This window comes from Chlamydotis macqueenii, chromosome 3 (assembly GCF_036417535.1).
Source record: "Chlamydotis macqueenii isolate bChlMac1 chromosome 3, bChlMac1.mat, whole genome shotgun sequence".
NCBI lineage: Eukaryota > Metazoa > Chordata > Aves > Otidiformes > Otididae > Chlamydotis > Chlamydotis macqueenii.
The window spans coordinates 68,972,840-68,993,872 of NC_141558.1; the positions used below are offsets into that span (position 1 = coordinate 68,972,840).

The 21,033-nt window shown below is 37.9% G+C and overlaps 1 protein-coding gene across 22 annotated transcripts in view; it reads left to right on the plus strand.

The window, feature by feature from the left end:
• The window catches only part of NRXN1 (neurexin 1), a 747,071-nt gene that overhangs the window by 602,359 nt on the left and 123,679 nt on the right, over positions 1-21,033 (plus strand). For all 22 annotated transcript variants that reach the window (XM_086743374.1, XM_086743376.1, XM_086743383.1 and 19 more), the window contains one exon: positions 14,044-14,215. In XM_086743374.1, the coding sequence (XP_086599500.1) occupies positions 14,044-14,215 (172 nt within the window). The remainder of the gene's footprint in view (positions 1-14,043; positions 14,216-21,033) is intronic.

Sequence of the window (21,033 nt, forward strand, 5' to 3'; positions counted from 1 at the left end):
TCTTGAAGGTTAAAGGCCACTCCTACTGCACTGCTTCCTGCACTTGTTGTTTGCCTCTGTATCCAACAAACCTTGAGTCCATTGCCCAACAGGGCTACTAATGACAAAGAAGTTAGATGCTGGATATGGAAGATTTACCTCAATGTGTTTGGTTTTGGGTATACACTCTTGTTAGAAAGCTGTGAAGGTATTAAGTGCTTTATAGTTGGTTATGTGTGGGGTTTTTTCCCCATTTATTTATTTATATTAAAGATTTCAAAACAACCCTCTCTAGTGGATCACAGGCCATGTCTGCGTGAGTTGCATCCTGAGGCTTCATATTGTATTTCATTAATTTGTAGAACAAAACAATTGGTCACAAGGAAAACACCTCTATTTTTTCACTATTTTTATCATCCCAGTTAATGAGAGTCAAGCCTAGAACCTCTTCTTACTTGATATCAATCATAATAAGTAGATACATGTAAATATAGCAAGCAGTGAGAGTTTTGTAGTTTCAAATGGTGAAGCAATGAGAGCTTTCCAAATGAAATCATTTTGGCTGTATGTCAGAGGGAGAGACCTATTTCTTTTTTTTTTTTTTAATGGAAATTAATCTTTTGAAATTATTGTTATGAGGATACATGAGAAGGAACAGAATCCAGTTACGCTCCCTTGGGATGTGCAGAGACAGACATTTGGCTGTGACAGCACACATCTCAACACAAGATTTCCTGAGTATTTACCCAGCTTCTTAGATATAAGTTTGGCAGCCTGATTTTTCTCTAATGCCACAGCTGATCCTCATATACGCATACCTGGGGTTGTCTGTGCTGTATATCAGTCTCATTGATGACCTGTGGAACAGGCATACTCCTAGGTATTTTATGAAGTAGGCACATTGCCCAGTGTTTTAGTTTACTGCTTCTTGCTCATTACATCTGCAGAGAACAAAATTAGAGCTGTGTGTGCTGCAGTCAAAGGCATGACAATTAGCTGTCAATATATCTAAGTTAGTTTAAAATCATTCCCCGCAAACAGTGGGAGAAAGGCACTGAAGGGATACTGCAGCATGGGCTGACTGTCTGAATATTTATCTGTCTGGAGATGGACCCTACTCCTGCACTGATATCAGCATCTGAACTAGGTTGTTTAAGGATACTGGGGGTCTGAGAACTGCCCACATACCACTAGTAGTGCTGTCGCTGCAGGAATTGTTTCAGCGGCGCAACAGGAGTAAAAACCAGTAAACATTAATTTTAGTTACTGAAGACCGTTGAGTCTTACTCCAGCCACATATATTGAGTTCAAAAGATACCATTTAAATTTTTTTTCCTTTAAAATATAAAAATACAATTGAAGAGTTTGAATTGAGCTGTGAATCAATTGTTCTGTAGAGTGAGATCTGTTCACACACAGAAATTAAAGAATAAATTAAGCTGTCTGACATAAAAGTTGACCCTAATTAAGGTCAATTCTCCTTGATAAGTAATTAATCAGGAGTCCTTATTATAGTTTAGTCTCTCTGTTAACAATAAACAGAGCATTATTTTATTTTTATGGTTAGAATAAGTCTTGTAATTGATAGTATTCTGCAGGAGGCAAACATCCATCAGCACTGAAACTGATACACTGAAGACATTTTAAATTAGAACAGAGTTAGTTAAATTAGTCAAAGAACAAAACTGCAAAGCTCAAGAATGTACATCTTCTGCAAACCTCACCCTTCTGTAATTTGTTACTTATAAAGAAAAAAAGCACATCATCTATCAACAAATGAGAAGACAAGGTCTCTGCCTTGAGGTGATTACAAATGTTATTTAATATCATTCTCGTAGAATCCAGTTTACCATGATTGTCCTACTCTATTCATCGTCTTAGTACCTGAACACCTTTCGCTAAGCAGTAATAGCAAATATTTGTTATGTTTTGTATTCTTATCCCTCTACATGGAGAGTGTGCAGTAGGACATTCTGTCTCATTCTGTCATTAATACAGATGTATGTGTACATAAAACATATATATAACACAAATATACACACACAGAGGCATCTACGTGCATATATAGATCATGAAGTATTTATATTGGTGAAATAAGGTAGAAAAGGTTTTGATTGTCAGTACCTTTCTCTACCTCAAGTGTAGTTTCTGAGTACAGAATGCAGCACAGAAAATAATTTTAATTATCTAGGAGGCAAAATAAGTCCTTCTGTAATATAAGATGTGGAGCTTAATAGAAAAGCAGTTCCAATGGATTCCCTGTGTGTGGTATTGTTCTATATGCTGGTGTTTGTGGAATTTCTTCACAGCAGGATGGGCACAGTACTTCCACAATGCTCTGCCTGAGCAGTCCCCAGGATGTGCAGAGCTGAAAGAGGAAATGGAACAATGCTTACTGGGGAGATCAGTCAATTACCAAGGCCCTTTGCTATGGTGAAATCTGTTAGTAATTGCACAAGCAAAGCAGAAGTGGCAAAAAGCTAGCTTCACTTCAGGTGAAAAAATTTGTGCATGATGTCCTCTAATGACAGTACCACCTAATGAGACTATTTGTGGGCAAAGAACAATTTGGAAAAATAAGAGAAGGAAAAGAAATAGAGTTTGCTTTTTATGGCCCTAAAGTTATCACATTTAGTGCAGAAGAGTGTCTGAAAGGCTGTATGTGAGCACAGCCCCACACACGTGCATGTACACCTACTTTGCCTGATGCTATACTAAAGCCATTTTGAGCCTAATGCTCTTGAAGAAATGGCTCAAAAGTGTTTAGTTCACCCATGTGGAAACTTCACCTCTGTGATGCTAGCAAAGTCAGCAAGACTTTGGGTTATCTGCTGCAGAGCACAAGGCATTTAAAACATAAGCTACTCAGAAGGCTATTTAACATGGAGAGTTTTCCTCCTGCTATGTTTTTAGGAAGTCTTAAGAGTGGAACTTGATGCAACAGGTCCATGACTCCTGTTTCCAGTGACTCTGTGCTTTTTTTTTCTTTTTTTCCTCCTCTCCTTTAGAGATGCCCATTCTCTTCCCTGCCACCCTGATGTATTTGCAAAGGCTTATCTGACCAAATAAAGGCAAAGCTATTCACGGCCCTCAAGTAATCAAAGATTTGTATGTCACAAGTCATAGATATACTAGCCAGCTAGGTTGCATTTCAAGTTGCTGAGATACAGGGAGGGGATGTATTTGCAGGGTAGCTATTTATAGTGGGGTCTTCTGGTATGTGAAATCCTGCCCCTCCCTTCTTTTTCCTTTTCAAATAGTCCCTCACTAACGTTAAAGCTATAGAAGTATGAAAATGAAAACGTGTCTGGTTTCTACTAAGCTTTTTCTAGGAAAACCTTGATCTTAATAAAGCTGGAATTTTAACAAAAATAGTGAAAGCAAATCATTTGCAGTAGCTGTCCGTCTGTCAAATATTTTACTAGCACATCTCTTCCACATATTCCAAATATATGAGAATAGCGGTAAGAGGCAGAAGATTTGAAAAAGTGACAAGTGACTCTAATGAGAGGTGCCCTGGTTTTTCTACATTGCTATTTCTAAAGTGGCCTTGACTTCAGTGGAGTTACTTCTGACTTTTAACTTGCAGAGGTAGATATCTACCAGGTATATAAAAAACACAAAGAGAAGAAATAAGATGCACTAGGGGCAGAAATCAGGAGTACAGTATCAGTGAGGTTAGAATAATGCCCTAAAAAATTGATTGTTGGTTGCCTACAGACCCCATTTGCAAAGTGGTAATTTCCAACAGTAGTAAAATTCTGTTGTAAAGTACACAAGAAGTGGAGCATTTGTAAATAAAAGGATGACATTGTTCCATTCCCTTGTGCAGTTTGAAGATAATGATGCATTTTGCAATTTTGGCTGTTAATAGCTGTTGTACTACATGTTATAAAGCAAGTATTTATATCCTGTTAGGGATTTTAAAAATACCATTGTGTTCATGAACACAAATAATCTATTTGGACATCATTCAAGCCTGATGCTGATCATTCCAGTGAAGACAACAACATTCATGACTGTTCGTTGCTTCGGAGAGGCATTCAGAGCCTGACAGTACTGAACTCTTATATGCAAAAGTCCCTCACTCTGGGTTACCTTCTGTTTTGATTTTGTCTGATTTTCTTGGAGTTAGCCTTTTCAAATATCTGTCAGGTTTCTTCTAAGTACAGTTAAGCTTATTTGCAAGGTCCTTACATTTTGAAGGGCATACAGTTGAATGTGCTCATGCTATTTTGCAACGCTTCCTTCAAAGATGTCTTCCTTAGAGAAGCTGTTCATGAACGCTAATGATTTCCTGTACACAGCTCTGTGATTACTTTGTGGCAGTTCTCTTCCACAGGATGGTTTTTTTGTGGTGTTTTGTTTTTTTAAGATGCCAAAGCAATGTCATTCAAACCTTGGGGGCTGTTAGCAGCAGTTGCAGAGGAGAACGTAGAGGTAGCTATCAGATTTTGCTTTTCCCTTCCAGCTGCCAGTTGGATTTCACAGTCCAGTCAACTAAAGCTGTTTGATCACTTCGTGTGCTACATGCATTCAGTGTAAGAATTCTTACATGCTCTGAAGCATTAAGTGATCAAAAGAAGTGAGATCCTCTGTTGTAGCATTGATAATAGGCTACTCTGCACTGTGTATCTCAGCACAGCATGCTGGGAAATTGTCAAATTAGTTTTCATTCTGAAAGATCTTCAAGATGAAGAAAGGTAAGATAAAGGAAACTACTACCATTGAGAAAAATATACATGGTATTAAAGCTTGCCATAAGATCACTCTACAGTTGATGATAAGAGAAAGAAAGCTGGCAACAGAAAAAGGTAGGACTGCTCAGAAAATGGGACAACAATCAGGACTTGCCTTGCTGCAGGAAGCCCAAGCCCAACCTGTGGCATGTTGTAGCTCTGCTATCTGGTAATAGCATAGCTATGTTTCGTTGTGTGAGGTCTTTTCACTTCAGTTGTACATTTGAGACATAGACCAGTAATTGATTTTTTTTTTTTTTTGTTGGTGATGATTTTTTTTTTTCTTTTACTTCTGCTTAGCTTCTTTGCAGGTATGAATTGTTTCAGATATACAGTAAGTTTCTGAAGTGAGAATATAATATTTTATTCATTCTACGGAGAGGAGGCAAAAGTATTTATCTAGGTCCACTATTCAGATGCCTGGCTTTTAAATCACTTTGTGGGCTGGGCTTGTTTTTTGGTTTTGGTATTTTTTTTTTTTTCTTTTGTGTAAGTCCATGGCAATGATAAGTACTTTGTGACCAAGATAAATTAGGAACAGGTTCTTTCCAGTTGGAGACCCCAAAGCAAGAGAAGAAGGATTAGGAAACAATTCTGGAAATACATTTGTATACAGGTAATTAGAACAATAAAGGAATGCAAAGTCTTCATTTAAACAGTGTTTTAAAAGTACTTTGTCCCAGCGACTGTGGTAGGCATCTGGAAATACTCAAGTTTGTCATTAATATTAAAGGGAAGCTTATCAAATGATAGCATGAATGGCAGGTAGGTGTTCAGCTTTCATTAAAGTTCAATAGGATTTGAGTGTCTAATACCATTTTTGGTTTTTAATAATCCACTACAGCAAAAGCCCTTCAACTCAGATTCTCAAAAATTTATTACTTGTGTTTTCATGAGCATGTGTGTTGATCATATGGCTATTAATAATTCAGTATGAAAGCCTGCTTGAGAATTTGCTGATGCTTCTGGTCCCAGTTATACCTCCTTCTGACTCTGATTTTGGATTTCTTTCAGACACCCAATCAGTAGAATTTTGTGAAGCCTTTCTAGGGACAGAAATCAATACCCTTAAACCAGCACAGTTTCCAGTGCGGATTAGGTTGTATCAATATCAAGGTGCTACTTGTTTGTTTTTTTTCCTAGGAGTATCTCTACACCTTTGGTTGACTGTGTTCAGTCCCAGGAAAACTATTTCAATCGTCTCGGTATAAAAACACTATGAAAAAGTGGAAAGAAAGCATCATTTTCAAACCTTCTGTTGATTATCTGGAAACACATGTTGATGTATGTTTGGGGAGGAATGGTGTTTGTTATTTTGAGTAGCTGGAGCTCCCAATGACTATGCCATTCTTCACGTCGGGTATGCTATATTCGAGGTGCACAAGCTCACAGGTGTCTGCCTACGTGGAAAATAAGTGTGCAAGAACAAAGTCAAGGCTTGTGACTTACCTTGACCAGTAGTTAAAAGACTTCATTTTCCTTCAAATTAGGCTCTGTTTGGTATAGCAGTATATAGATATATCTCTTCCACTTATCCCATACCATCTCATCACAGCTGGGAATCCTTAGTGAGACAGTAGCAAGGTCAAGACGTTTGTGTGCTACATGCTGTTTTGACAGAAAGTACCACGTTAAGGGCTGACTACTTAAATTGTTCTTTACTGCATATTTTCTTAGAAAAAAAAAATAATTTTGTGTACTACAGTGATGATGCTGGATGGATAATAAGATGCAGTATGCTCCTACTGTGGGCTTTACCACCATATGCCTTCCATAGCTATTACATTTTAGGGGGCTGGTTGTTAGGGTAATTGTGTCGTCTCAGTAATTCATCATCAGACTAACTTGAAATAATACAGCTATGATATATAGCAGTGAAAATTATAATGTTTAATACTAAACAGGAAAACTGCAGTCTGAAATCTGAAGTGTCAGAATTGTAGATTTAGAAATATTTCTACATTTTCTGCTTGCTGAGCTTTATATATAAATCAAATTGCTATAACAACACTTAAAGCAGACTGTGAGGACAATTATTTTAAAGCAGAAGTGATACCAGTCATTATTTGATAGTAGTAAGGAGTAGTTGCTTCCTGCCCTGAAACACTGGGACAGTGAATGCTTCTGGGATAGCTTCTTTCCAAGCTTTTTTTTTCTGTGATCTTGTATATGGCATTTTGTGACATTAAAAAAAAATCATTTTAAGTCATGTGTAACTTCTTCCACTTAGTGAGCCACTGAAGTAGGTTTGTTTTTTTTTTTTTTAAGATGTGCCTCTGTTGTAAATTAGTGTGATGCTAGGCCCATATTTCACTTACCTCTTTTAGGGGCCAAAGGGTCATTGGGTTAAGGCTAGAAGCTGCTTAATGTTTATAGAGCAATACTGAAGAGTGCAGTAGCTCTGGTAGCATCTGTATGTATTTTCATGCATAATATTGTTACAGTGACAGTGCTATTTCTTATATGACAACCAGGGGCATCTGGTGAACAATGAATTTTTATTATTTCTATATTGATTTAGAAAATCTAGATAACTTAATAGCATGAAACTGGGGTCATTTAAAGGTTTATGAAATGATCTTACAGAGCTTCTGAGTAAAACATGAGAGCAAAATATGTAGCAAATTTTCTCTTCCTCTCTAACAAAATCCATGAAACAGCCAAGGGAGGATCCCAAGATTAGGGGAGGGAAAAAAAGTTTGTTGCTGTATATTTGTGATCAGTATCTGTTTTTCAAGTGCCTTGTACTGTCTCTGCAAGGATCTTGGTGTAGATGAGAAAGGTGTGCTTGGGTTTGCACTTAGGTGAGTTTGCACAGGTGCTGCAAGAAATATTGGTAACATTTGTGGCTCTGCAGAGAATATTTTTCCACTCTGAATAGTATGAATAGTGGCTTAGCATAGTGTTAGACAGCAATTTCAAATTGGATTAGTGTGTGCAAACACGTACCACACACCTGACTGTGCTTTTTGCAGGAATCTAAGGGTCAGATTTGGATTCCAGCCACCATTCGAGCCAAGTAATTATAACCTTCAAATAGTGAAAAACTTTCCTGAATGCAAGCACACTATGTACTAGAGGCTCAAAAAGACCAGTCAGATGTAGATAAAGTCTCATAGAGCATTTTGGAAACAAGTATTGCCAGCACATCCCTCCACTGCCACTGTCTTGGGGACCAGGAGACTGAGAATTGAGCAAAGGAGAACAAATCTTCCCAGAAGCAGGTCCAATGATGAAAGAGGAACAGTTAAAATTGCTGGGAGACTGGATTGAGAGGAAGCCCACTTTGCTGCACGTTGCTTAGATTTGATGTAAGGATAATGAAATTAATGTCACTTGTACAGAATATCACACCTTCAGTTGGAAAAAATCAAGCATTTAGTTTAAAGTCATGGGATTCTATGTGATTTTCAGTTCTTTCTATTGGCCTGCCAATTGAGTAGCCTGCAAGGCTTTGGGTTTTAATATTTTCTGTACAATTATCAGAACTAGCAGTTTGTTTTAAAACAAAAAGTGGGATTTTTTTTCATAACATGAGGTCTACAGAGCTGTGGATTTAAGAAATAAGTAGATATCGGGACAGTTGCAAATAAACGGTGAGAACTGGCAAGAAGGACACTGGGAATATCTCAGTCTCCTCACTTAGGCTTAGGAAAGGGAGAAGCTTGGTTTGGTTTGGTTTTGCCTTCTTCACGGTAGCTATGTATTTCCAGTTTTTAGGAAAAGAAAGAGAAACCAAGCAGACTGACGTTTGTCAGATGCCAGTCTGCCAAAGACAGCATGCCAGGTGGATGCACCCTGACAGACATCAGCAACAATCTTGCTTCCTTGCTTGAAGTGCCTACCTGTGACTGAAAACTTTGCCTGCTAGTGCTCTGGTAGAGTTTTGAAGCCCCTCCTACATTTTCTGCAGCATGTCAAGCAGTGATATACTGAAAGCTATAATCCATCTCTGAAAATGGTTACCTTTCTGAATTCATGAAGGGACACAAAACCTGACTGTGACACAAGGATGCCTGTGCTTATAGTGTGTTGTCTTGCAGTTGACTAAAAAGCAAAAAGATTTGGATTACTGTTGGTAAACATGAGGTTGAATATTTTATTACTTCTCATAGAGAAAAGAAGTACCAAAAATATGTTAAAATTTCACTTAAGAGGTTAGGTTAATGACATATTAGCTGAGAGCATGAATTTTAAAACCCATATCCTGAGAGTTAACGTCTTTCATTGGAATATATAAAAGATGGATTAATTCAAAGAGCTCTTCCCATTTTATATTTTCTGTGCCATTCCTAGGAAGCATTACCTCTGGAAGGTACTAGATAGTAATAAGAAATAGTGATGGATCATTAGACTAAAATATATGTAGTTACTCAATCTTGGAGTTCAAATGTATCTTCTGTCCATTATGTATCACTCTCTTCACTTCCTGAGCAAACAGTAATGCTTTTATGTATACATTTCCTTACAGGATTCGAAAAAATCCAGAAATTATTTAAATTATTTTGCACACATTCCTATAATATAGAATATTAGCCTCTGATTACATTTGGGCGAAAATTATCTCACTCTTCGTAATAAAATTTAAGAAACTTACTCTTAAATAAAATCTAAGTAAATCATGAGTTAGTTCTAAGGCTTTGTTATTGCATTCATGAGAAAGTTGTGCCTCAGGGACTAGGGACTGACATTATAAGATGCCAGCAGGCACACTTGAATTTTTTTTTTTTTCTCTGTTTGTTCACCTGTGGGAGTCACAGTATTGTTACTTTTCTTTGGAAGTGGTTAAAGGTTGTAAGTATTATGAGCTTAGGTTGTCTATGGTCTCTTTTAAAACTACTAATGCGCCAGATTTTCCGTGTCTCATGTTTGACTGATTCCAGAATTATTACTACAGAGAGCAGTAAAACCTTGCTGATGCTATAGGAAATATCATTATTCTGGAGACATAGATATTTTTTATACTAGCATAGATTTTACTGCATTTGGAGTTGGCACATCAGTAGCACTGGACTAGGGCCCAACAGGGAACAAAGTGCACTGTCAGCTGCTGGCTTGATTTGCATTTCACGTTTCTCACTTGGTTCTCATGTGCATTCTCGGTGCTTCCTCAGAAGCCTGTTGGTAAAGCCATCATAAAACATACTTGAAAATATTCCACTGCAGTGCTAGATTACAGTAGTAGCTGCCAGTGCTTTTGAGGACAAAGTGTTTTGAATGATTGTTATATAAACATGCATGCACACATACCTATGCCATCTGAGCAATCAGAGCTCCTAGTGTTTCAGAATTAGGAACGTAGGATTGGAGATAAACATATATATCTCATGCTTTTATCCAACTGCTTTGAAGCCATTAACATGTTTATCCTTACCCTGTGAGTTTGGACTCCTACAAAGCCCTGAACTCCCTACAAAGTGACTGGATGGCAGTGGTTAAGCTATAGGCAAAGCCTACATTGCATGTTGCAGTAACGAGTAGGGGTGCTTTAGGTAACACCAAATAAGCTTATCTACCGGTTGTGGTACTGTGGAGGGAAAGTCATCCTGGCCTCAGAAACAGGAGAGCTACATGGCCAGAGCACCTCCAAATCAAAAGTTTAGCTTTTCTGAAGAGCTGCTGGTTGGAGCTCAGAGTGTCACATTGCTTGTCTGTAGGTGGAGATCCCTGCGCTGCTTTGTCCCAGGGAGTGGTGCTGGTGATGTGATGGTTGTAGCATTATTCATAGTGCCTTCTGATTTGAAGTTCAAAAATAATTTCCAGAGACAGGGAACAGTGTTTATGCAGCTTTTTGGAATGCTTCACTCTTTTCCTGAAGGTGTGTCCTCTCTTCTGCCCTCCCTCGGAAATAACATTGGAGACTCTCCCATCTCCTACATGTCTCCACTCTCTTACTGTGGCCTTTCCAGTTCAGGATAGATAAGGGCACAATAGGAAAAGCAATTTATTTCATTTCTCTCACAACTGGATGAGATAGAGAAAAAGAAAACACAGACTAAGAACCGTAAACAGTGTGGTAGACTTCTACAGGCCCTGTGTACAGAGGTGATTCTTACCAAGGGAGCTCTCAAACGATCATCTTTGCTAGTGGGCAAACATAACCTCCTAGAAATAGGAGCCTGAAATGCTGTGCTATTTCATGTCGTTGGACAGGATAATATCATTCAACGGGAATATTGACTTATTGTGGTACTTAGTAATGCCCAGACATTTCTATAGTGCCCATCATCAGGGTGCTGAGGAGGGAACCACTCATTCAGTGTTTGTCTGAGGCTGTTTCTGATAGGAAGAATAATGTCAAGATTATTATGAAGGAAAATTTCTACTACTGCACTATGTAACTGAGGCTGGCAAAGAAGCAAAAATAGTAATTTAGTATACTTCAGTTTTATCATTCTCTTCTCTTTCCATTCTAGCATGTTGCTCCAAAAAGGAGAGGCGGGGGGGGCGGGGGGAGGGAAGTAATTCTTTCTAATGGGCTACAGGCCCATTATATTAAGCATCACAGGGCTGAGATTAGGTTATCTCCATAGGTTACCGTACTATACTGATTTGCTATAACTGTATGCGCACACGGTCTTAACCAATGACAAATGAAAAATAATGTGACTTATGTTATCTTTCAGTGAAGACAGAGTACAGTGAGTCAAACTACTGCATGATTATGCAAGGGCTTAAAAACCCACAATCCACATGCAGAGGTGCTTATTGATTTGCTTCCTTGTTTTATGAGAAGGTTACATAAATGCCCACAGGTGCGGAAGAACTGTGGAAAAAATGAAACATATCCTTTAAATATGAGTTTTACGTGTTCTCAGCTACACAAATATATTAGAAATAGAGACAAAAAATCCCTATAGTATGTTATCAACTTACTAGGGTGATATTATTTGCTATTGCAGCTGCATGCTTGGTGTGCACAGTACTTCTGTACAAAAGTAAGGAAGTCGAGGAAACTTGTTTTTTTCACTAAAAAGTATATATGTATCAAGTAAGGCTAAAGGTCTGCCTTCAGGTCTGGAAGGCATTCATTTCATTTGCCAATACCTGGCCATTTACAAATGGTAACTTAGTAACCATTGCAACACCACATTCTCTTATTTGGGAAAAGCTGCTGATATATTTCCCTTTAATGCCACTTCATTTTGCCTGCACCTGTCCTATTCACTCAAAGGTGTGTTTTTTCCCTTGTCATTTTCTGATCTAAATTAATGTATGTATGTACATATATATATAGCAAATAGGAAAGCAGGTATGTAAAGTGTAGGTTATGAATAGTATAATTACGAATCACCATAAAATTAGTCAGCTTTTTTTAATCCTCAAAGCCTTTGATTCCTTGAAAGCACTGTGAAAAGGTGCATATGCCATTATCATTACATACTGGTTTCCTGCATTTCATAAATTAGTAAAAGAGGAGATTGCTTTAGAGCCAGGTCAGTGTTATATTTCTTTGTATACATTTCTGTATAAAGAGAGTAAGCATATCAATGAAACAGGTGAAGCAAATGAGCTACTGCATCCATGGGAGAAAAACGAGTGAAATCTATTCTGAGCTATCATTGAACCAGTTGAAATAAAATAGAGCTACATTTATTCTCCCAAGATAACTGGGAGATTGCTCTGCAACTCGCACGAGAGGCAAAAGAAGCTGTGCTATATAAGATGGATCTCTTTATTGACACCCTATAGGTATGTGAAAGTAGCAGGACCAGTCAATAGGCAAACGTTAAAACAATCCACAGGAAAAAGGAGGAATGTTTAGAATATGTTTTAAACAACTGAGCAAATTAAAAAAAAAAAATCCCTAACTTTAGAGGGTCATTATGCAAATCTCAGCAGCGAATGTCCTTTTATTGTTTTAAAAAAAGATCAGGGCTGAAGAGGTGATAGCGTTGTGCCATAGCGCTGAGGGACTTCAGCAGCTGTTCAAACTGTGTAACTGGAATATGCAAGCACTGTTTGAAAATGAAGTCAGGTATTTAAAAAGAGAGTAAAATAAAGTGGAAGAACTCCTGAATTCACTGCTTGGGAGACTTCCAGAGACAAGGAGCTGCAGGATGCACTCACTGCAAGAAGTGGTGCCAGGGTAGTGAAAGAAAGTGGGAGGAGGCACAAAAGCCATGTGGGAGAGGTGAAGCTGGTTCTGGAAAGAATGACGTGAATGATGAAGAGGTATAAAGTGAAATGTTCCATTGTGTTTCATCTGGTAGTGTAAAAACTTTAAGAAGTTTTTTAACTTTTAAGAAGGAAGTACTAGTACCGATGATATGAAATTTCATGTAAGATTGCAACTTATTATTCACAAGTCTCTAATCTCATACTGTGCAATGCTTTTCTCTTTTTTTTTTTTTAATTTAGTAAGGGTCCTTATTCAGGAATAGAATTGATTTTATAGGAGGGAAAAAAATATCACAAAACCCTTAAGTTAAACTTTTAACGGACATTAAAAACTTTGTTAAAATGTAAATGTACTTTTAGAGTGAACATCTTAACAATTAAAAGAAAATAAAAATTAAAATATCCTAGTATCACAATAATCTGGAAAATCTACAGGCTTGATCCTGAGTATGAATGTGTGTGCGAAGTTCCCTTAGCCCTAGGCCCATTCAGGCACAGGAGTTTACAGGCAAATCCCAGCAAAAACATCAGTCTTGGTCCTCAGCGGGAACAAGATGCTATCCATGTGTCACAGAAGCCTTTCACTCCTCTCTGACTCTGATCAGGAAAGTCTTTCTTAGTCAGTTGGTCTGTTCTTGTCCTAAAGTTTTGGAGCCACTACAGTGTGATGCAAAAAATCTCTTCATTAGAAATGAAGAATTAGAAAAAAAAAAAAAATCCTCCTTTGTTATCATTACTGAAGACTCTGAGTATGAAAGAGGTTTGGGAGAAAGAAGATGCAGGGCTGGGTCTCAGCTTTTACATCCAGAAAATCCTCATACCTCTTCCCAGTGATACTGCTTTTCATTCTGAAGCCTAAAAGGAAAAATAGTGTTTAATCCTCATGGAGGTAAGGGAGGGGACAAAGAAAGAAAATTTGAGCTTTCCTCCTCCTTCGCCCATCCTTGGTCTGAATCTCTTGGAAAAGGCAAGAACTCAGTTTGGTGAACTAACTCATGTGGAGTACCAATTATCCATCAAAGAGATGTCCTAGACTTACTGAACTGTCAGGAGGCTTGTCACTGCCACGTGGAATCCTTCAGAAGTTCAAAAAGCTTTCCCTGTATGATACACTGTATCTGTTTCTTGCTAAACCAACTCTTAATTAATTCTTCTTTTTCTTCTTCCTTTTTTTTTTTTTTTTTTTTTTTTTTTTAATATGCAGCACCAGGGAAAAATTGGAGTTAAATTTAATGTTGGAACTGATGACATCTCTATTGAAGAAATCAACGCAATCATTAATGATGGAAAATACCATGTAGTTCGTTTCACAAGAAGTGGTGGCAATGCCACGTTACAGGTGGACAACTGGCCGGTTATCGAACGTTACCCAGCAGGTAAGGGCTTACAGAAACACTTGTGAGTAACAGGGTGCAGGATGCGTGGAGTTTGGCTCATTTTGCTTCTCTTCTAATACAATGTTAGCTTCTTGACAGTGTTTTAGTAGCTAATTAAATAGTTAAAGAGTCCTGAGCAAGTTTATGATGATGGTGTTTCCTAAGTGAGTTTAAAAGCACAAATTCAAAGTTATTGTTAAAAGTGGAAGTTGTGAAGGCATGAAATAGTGGTTTTGATTCTTATTTTCATTTGTTTTTATTGATTTATTGTTTTAGGGGGAAAAAAAAGGCTTTGACAAAAGCTACACAGTAAAGTGACTGTCAAATTGATCTCCAAGTGATGGGGTAAAATATTTACTGAGGAAAAGGTTGTCTGTGTTCTTTTAATTACAAGTTGTTATTAAAGCAGTATGAAGTTTATGAATTTAGCAGAAGTGTTCCCATTAGACATAAACGGAAAGATGTATTAGTTATCAGTTATACAACCAACCAACCAAATTAAGATGCCTTAACTTAAAATGCAAACTGCAGGATATTATTTATGCAACTGATGCTGGTTACTTGAACAGGACCGTTCGTGTGAATGCAGAGTTGCCTTGATTGGGCCCATATTTAATTTTATGCAAATGCCAAACACTAAAGATTACTGTGTTACTAATTTTATTCATTTTTAAAGGCAACAGGTTTTTCAGATACGCAGTCCCCTTCTTTTTGAATAGGACTACTGAGCCGTTAATGGTAACTTACAAATCTGCATGTTATCTTTTAACAGTTGGTGTGTGTGTTTATATTATTAAACAAAAGGCAGCAAATCCAGAGATGTAAGTGAAAGCTATTCTGGTTTGCATATTTGCTATTACATAAATGACAGTTCTGATTTATCTGTTTAAAAGTAGATAATTCTCATTTTGGGTGTGGAGTGGGACAGAGGAGTATGTTTCACTACTAAGGAATGCATAAGCCATTCCCTGTACTAATTATTAGTGTTTTAGGGTTTGGGGAGGTTTTTGTTGGTGTTTGAGTTGTAGTCCAGCTGTTTGCCTGACTTAAAAAAAAAAAAAAAAAAAAAAAAAATTAAAGAAATCCACAGGTGAAATATAACCTTTCAGGTCATTTCTTGGAAAGAATTTAGAATTTAAAATAAAAATGAAAGTATGCATCACAAATGAAATTATGTATAGCAGGAGTTGTTAAAAAAACCCACCTGTGTGCTAATGCATTATGAATGAGTGACAGTTCTGGCAGTTAGCAGCGATTAATGGCTTTAAGTTAGACATATATTTGAGAGGCTTGAGGGAAAGGGGGATACTGAATGAAATATGTCCTGTGATCTTTCAGATATTCCTGTTTCCCCCTTAGTGCCCACCCCCCTGCCTTGTTTTCTACCTTTTGCAATGTTTGATAAATGGTAACTGATATAACATGGTGGAAGCTGGGGAGGAGTGTGGCTTAGTTTGTGTTCAATACGTATGTAGCAGAAAGGAAAAAATAGGTTTGGGATGGGGTTTTTGTTTCTTTTGGTTTTTACCTAAAATGATCAGCATGAAAATATTTTTCTTTTTCTTCTCTATTCTGTTTCTTCATGAAAGTACTAAGTGGCTACCACAAGGACAAACTGCAGTTGAGTCCTGAAGATAGTGGCACACAGAATTTGTTTATACTGAACATAGATGAATTTAGAAAATTAGACTGATTTCCTTGGGATGGGATTAGTGGAGTCGAATGAGGTTGGATCTTTTATTTGAAAAAGAAAAACAAATAATCAGAGCTTCTAGAGCTTCCTTTAGCAATCTATGTACAAACAGCATTTCAAGGTATTTCATTTGCTTCATCGGCCAGGGTACAGAATTCCTTGGCTTGCTTTATTGCTGGATCTTCCAAGACTGCTGTTGCCTTTTAATTTTCTTTGCCTTTCCCACAACAATATTTTATGGCTCCTGTATGCCATATCATTGCTTCTGAAATCCGTTGTCCCCCTTTTCACCTTTCAGCTCTTCTCTTCTCCTAGCAGGAGATCACCTAGCCATACCTTTCTCTTATGTTTCCATGCTGCTCCACCAGGTTTGGCACTCTTCATTTAAACCCTTTTTAAACATTAGTTTCTTCACAGACTGATACTCATGTACCTTTTAGAAAAGACATAGACTTGTGCTGAAGCCTATGCTGCCTTTGTGCAAGTTTGATACTGCTCTGAAGATATTAATGACACCATGTTCAAAGCTACCACTGTCATTCCAGTTCTAAAAGTAATATTACTAAAAGTGACATCTTAAAGGTATCAGACAACACAGTTTGGCAAACGCTGCTGCGTTCGATTTAGATGTGCTTCTGCTGTTGCTGTTTTAGGTACTTAAGAGTAGTACCTGGCAGTACTGGTTAACCACCTAACTTGATCTTTGCTTATATTTTGGGTGGAGGACGTGTTGCAATTGTACAATATGTACCGAATTGGATTTTGTTGGCATGAGTGAGGGCTCATTAGCTTTCATTTTAGTGCTAGAAAGAATATTCATTTTTGCTTTGTGCTCATTTTCTGAATTGTTTCTTTCTGCATAATTTCTTAATATGCCTGCACCACTGCACGTAAGCACAGACTTATCTCTCCTACTTTTGAGTATTTTAAGAATAGAAACGAGATTAGCAGCTTAATTAATAAGTTTGCTGTTCTTAAATATGCTGGATTTCCTTTTTTTTTTTTCAAAATTTTTTTTTTTAAATCAATTGTTTGCCCAAAGCATACCAACTGATCAATTCCCCTTCCTTTACAAGGGAAGATTGTACTCTGAATTACACTTCTAGTTGGAGTGTCTGACTACAAGACATTGCTTGTTTGTGATCAGCATCTTAAAATATTAGGTGAGGACTTTCTGAGAGGAGTTTCTGATCAGAGGCTCAAGATTTTCCAGATTCATTGCCTGTGTAGCCTTAACACAGCTCCATCTAACTGCTGTAGGTAATGGCACCCAAGGCCCCGTAGCAGTCGATGTTGCATCATTTGCTAGGAGGATGCTGTGAGGCACTCCTGTTGACACTCAAAGCAAGCATCTTTTTCAAAAGAGCTGTGGCCCTGATTGCCACGTCTGAGTCTGAACTCAGTCCTGGGTCTCAAGAGCTGCCCAGAGTTCAGTGCTCTCACAAAGAGTTTTCTAGCTGGTGTGGCACATGTGATTTTCTAGTGCTGCTTTATGAGCAGAGTTAGACACCTTGCAAAAAATATCATATGTCAATGCTCCATAGTGCTTTCATGGTTGCTTTTTGTGTTTTATCCTAGAGCTGCATAAAATGCAGAAACGATCCTGGAAGATGACTGAGATCTGGCATGTTTCTCTTGTACATCATTCTCCATCCCACTAGACTTGAGTGTTATGTTTTTTCAGGAATCTTGTCTGGGCCAATGAACCTTCAGTTTGTATCTGAGTAGACATGAAATGAGAGAGCTGTAAAAGGAAAGGAGGTAGGAGTTACCAGTGGTGGTGGATGACTATGCGTGCAAAGGCGGCTGGCTGTTTTTGGAGTGTAGTGGGGGAAAAAAAGTCTTTTAGTCCTAGACAAATGTGAACAACTTCATTGTTCTGAAATAGCTGGATGATTTTCAGAAACAGGGGTTTAGATTTAGGGGCATATATTCTTCCAGACTCCCATCAAAGTCACTTGCTCATTGTGTCAGTGGCTGATACGTAGCCTTATGCTTGAGAATGGCATGTTGCAGTTTCTTGATAGCTGACTAAGATGCCCAGATCTGTACTGGATTTGTATATTCCATCTTTCATAACGAAATTCAATGTTATGTCTCTTTACTTAATGATTATCATCCCCCTGCACTTACCTGAAGAACATTAATATTTCACCTTGACCTCTTTTTCGGATAGTGATTTCCCATTAACTTATCTAGATGCAGCCTAATTTCCAATCATATTAAATAGAAATGAGAAAACTACTGACAATGCAGTCAGAGTTCCTAATTGATAGACTAACCCCATTTTCCATGCAGATCCTTTCTACTGTTTATGGCTTATCTTGTCTACCTCACAACTTAGTTTTCATTCCTCTCCCCAACTGGCTATCTGCTGTTGTGGGAATGGGACTGCACCATAGTAGCAACTCCAGCTACTACTGTGAACAGGCTGCTTTTGTACCTCCTGTTAGATAATAATTCTACACTGAAATGTAGATTTGCTAAAAATGCATTTATGGTAGGAAACCAAAGGACTTATTAATTTGGGTCAAGCCATACTAGTAATTAAAGCCAAAGGAAAAACAAAATAATAGGAAATTGGGTTTGGTAATGTCAAAATAGTAATTTCAGTATTTTCTAAATAGTGTTCTGACTTTTCATGTCAAAGTTACCCCGTGTTTATAGGGGACTTAAGTAATCTGAGAAAAAAGGATTTCATTTAATTTGAAACAACCTTTTCTTCCTTACCTGAAAGAAAATGTGTTTCAAATCAAATGAAATAGGGTAGGGCAAGGGAGAAAATCTTTCTCACAGCAGTGCTCATAACTATATCTATTTAACAAGAAAAAGAATTTTATCAATTTTCTAATTTTCCTTCCTTAGTAGTGAAGGGTGCGCATTTTACCAGTCTGGGAAAGTATATCAGAACAAGCTAGGTAACTTTCTAAAGCCGCGATAATCACCATTTATTGTGAAGGATTTTCAAAATCACTTTTCTGTAAATAAGTCCAAACTTTCTGCAGTCAAAGGGAGTTTGCTCAATGCTGATTCTTTTAAAAAACGTGGCACAGCCAATCATTTTACCAGCGGGAACCTGCCCTTCAGGACTTCCATTATAAATCAGACTGATGCAGAATTTTCTGGATAGAAGATGATCTGTTAGATATTGGTCAACTGGTCTATGATTTCAAAGCTGTTCAGACTGCTGGGAATACTCAGCAGTTCCTGGGACCCTGTATCAGTCTGGAAGAAACAGCATGATGTATATCTACAGTATCTATAACAGAGCCTTCCTGGTAACCCCTGAATCTCTGGTCAGCCTTAGAAAAGCATAACTTAGTTGCAGCTGTCCTCATGTACCCCATGGGTCAGCAGATGTTGTTAGGGTTGTGTCTGACAGACCTAGGTCTGACAGCATGAGCATCTTGCACACGTTGTTCACACAAAAAAGATTGTCCAAAACACTGCCAGATTACTGAAACAGATGTATCTCGGTGATTGGGGAGTATAAATTACTATTGAGCATACACACCAAAGAAGAACCTATGTGAGAGTCCATGTACATTGGCAGAAGATCAAACCACAGGCTTGACGTTATGGTTAGTGCCAAGTATCTCTGCAATATGGCAATTGGCAGTTGAAGCTCTCAGGCCTTTAGTATAATACAGAATAATTCTGTTCTGGGTTTTGGTTTTTTTTTTTTTTTGCTTTACCACTTAGGGTTAAACTCTGAGAGCATAGACGTTTGTTGTCTTAGGGACTTTCTCTGGATCTGTGAGCTAAAGGTTGCTATTGCAGAACATCCAAGGGCTAGGGGAAGGGGACATCTCATTTAAATGCTTCCCTTGGTCCCTGTATTCTGAAATATAGACAAAGCATCTGCCATCTTTTCATAAGATACATCTAACCTTAAGATAAATGTTAAGAGTCAACTCTTACTATGTATCCTATTTAGGATAAGTGCTATCCATTTGTCTTGGTTTTGTGTGTTCAGATCGACCATAAAATTAACAGGAGACATTTGTATCAGTACATTAGTTTCTCTGGAATGGATTAGTATTTCCCAGGAAATCCATGTAGGCGTCTAACATGCATACCATTGGCTTAGAACTACCTTCCAAATTCAAGCCACTACAGTCACTTCTGAAGAGAATCAAAGGTCTGTTTCTCAGGCATAAGTGTGGTGTCCAGGAGAGATCTCACACTCTTTCACAAACATATGTTGGAATATTCTAACAGAATAGACAGGCATCCTGTTATCACCACATCCGTGCAAAATTACAATGGTCAAGGTGAGGTAGGAACCTAACAAGTAAATGGTCACTCAGTATTTTCCTTGCCTTGCATTTGCTATCGGGTAATTTTTCAAACCTCCCTGGCCACTGCTGTTAGGACATAGGAATTTCAAGGTGTTTTCCACACTGAAATAATATAAGCCTTCTGACTTATTTATTTATCTACCTATCTATCCAGCAACACACTATCTTTACCTTTTTTCTCATTTGCTTCCTCCTTTGGATAAAAGAACACATCTTAGTTCTCTCTCATGTGCTTTTCTTTGCTATGGTCAGGGTTTTGACACTCCTGCAGTCAGATCAGTCACCTTGATAAATCAGTCCTGATGGTGGACATACCTAATATGATGAACACCTTCTTCTGATGAGCTGTGAAGCTTGCAAACTTGGAGTGGTCTCTTGTTACTTGGTGGGGGCAACACTCCCAAAGACAAAATAAAGACGGCATTTCTGCCCACAAGAGAAATGCAATGGAAAAAACTTAAGTTTTTGTTCACAGCTTCTATGAAACAGATACTGCCCAATGTCTCCTGTTTTGGATGTTAATTTCCTGCTGTAAGAAACTAGCAGTGCCAATGAAATAAGGACATTTCATAATACTTTACTTCCCTTGGAGATGACAGTGTTTGGAATAACAGGAGGACTTCTCAGGAACTCTCTATCTGAGAATATGTAGAAGTTATGTGCAAGTTAACACTTTATGTAGAAATTTATGCCATATGTGTAAAATCAGGCTATAGATGTGAGTCTGAAGTATTTAGTCCATGGAATTAGTGAGAGGAGAACGGAAAAAATACCAGCTAAGTCAGTAGCTCCTTGATTACCAAGTAGTGTCTCATTCTCACAGG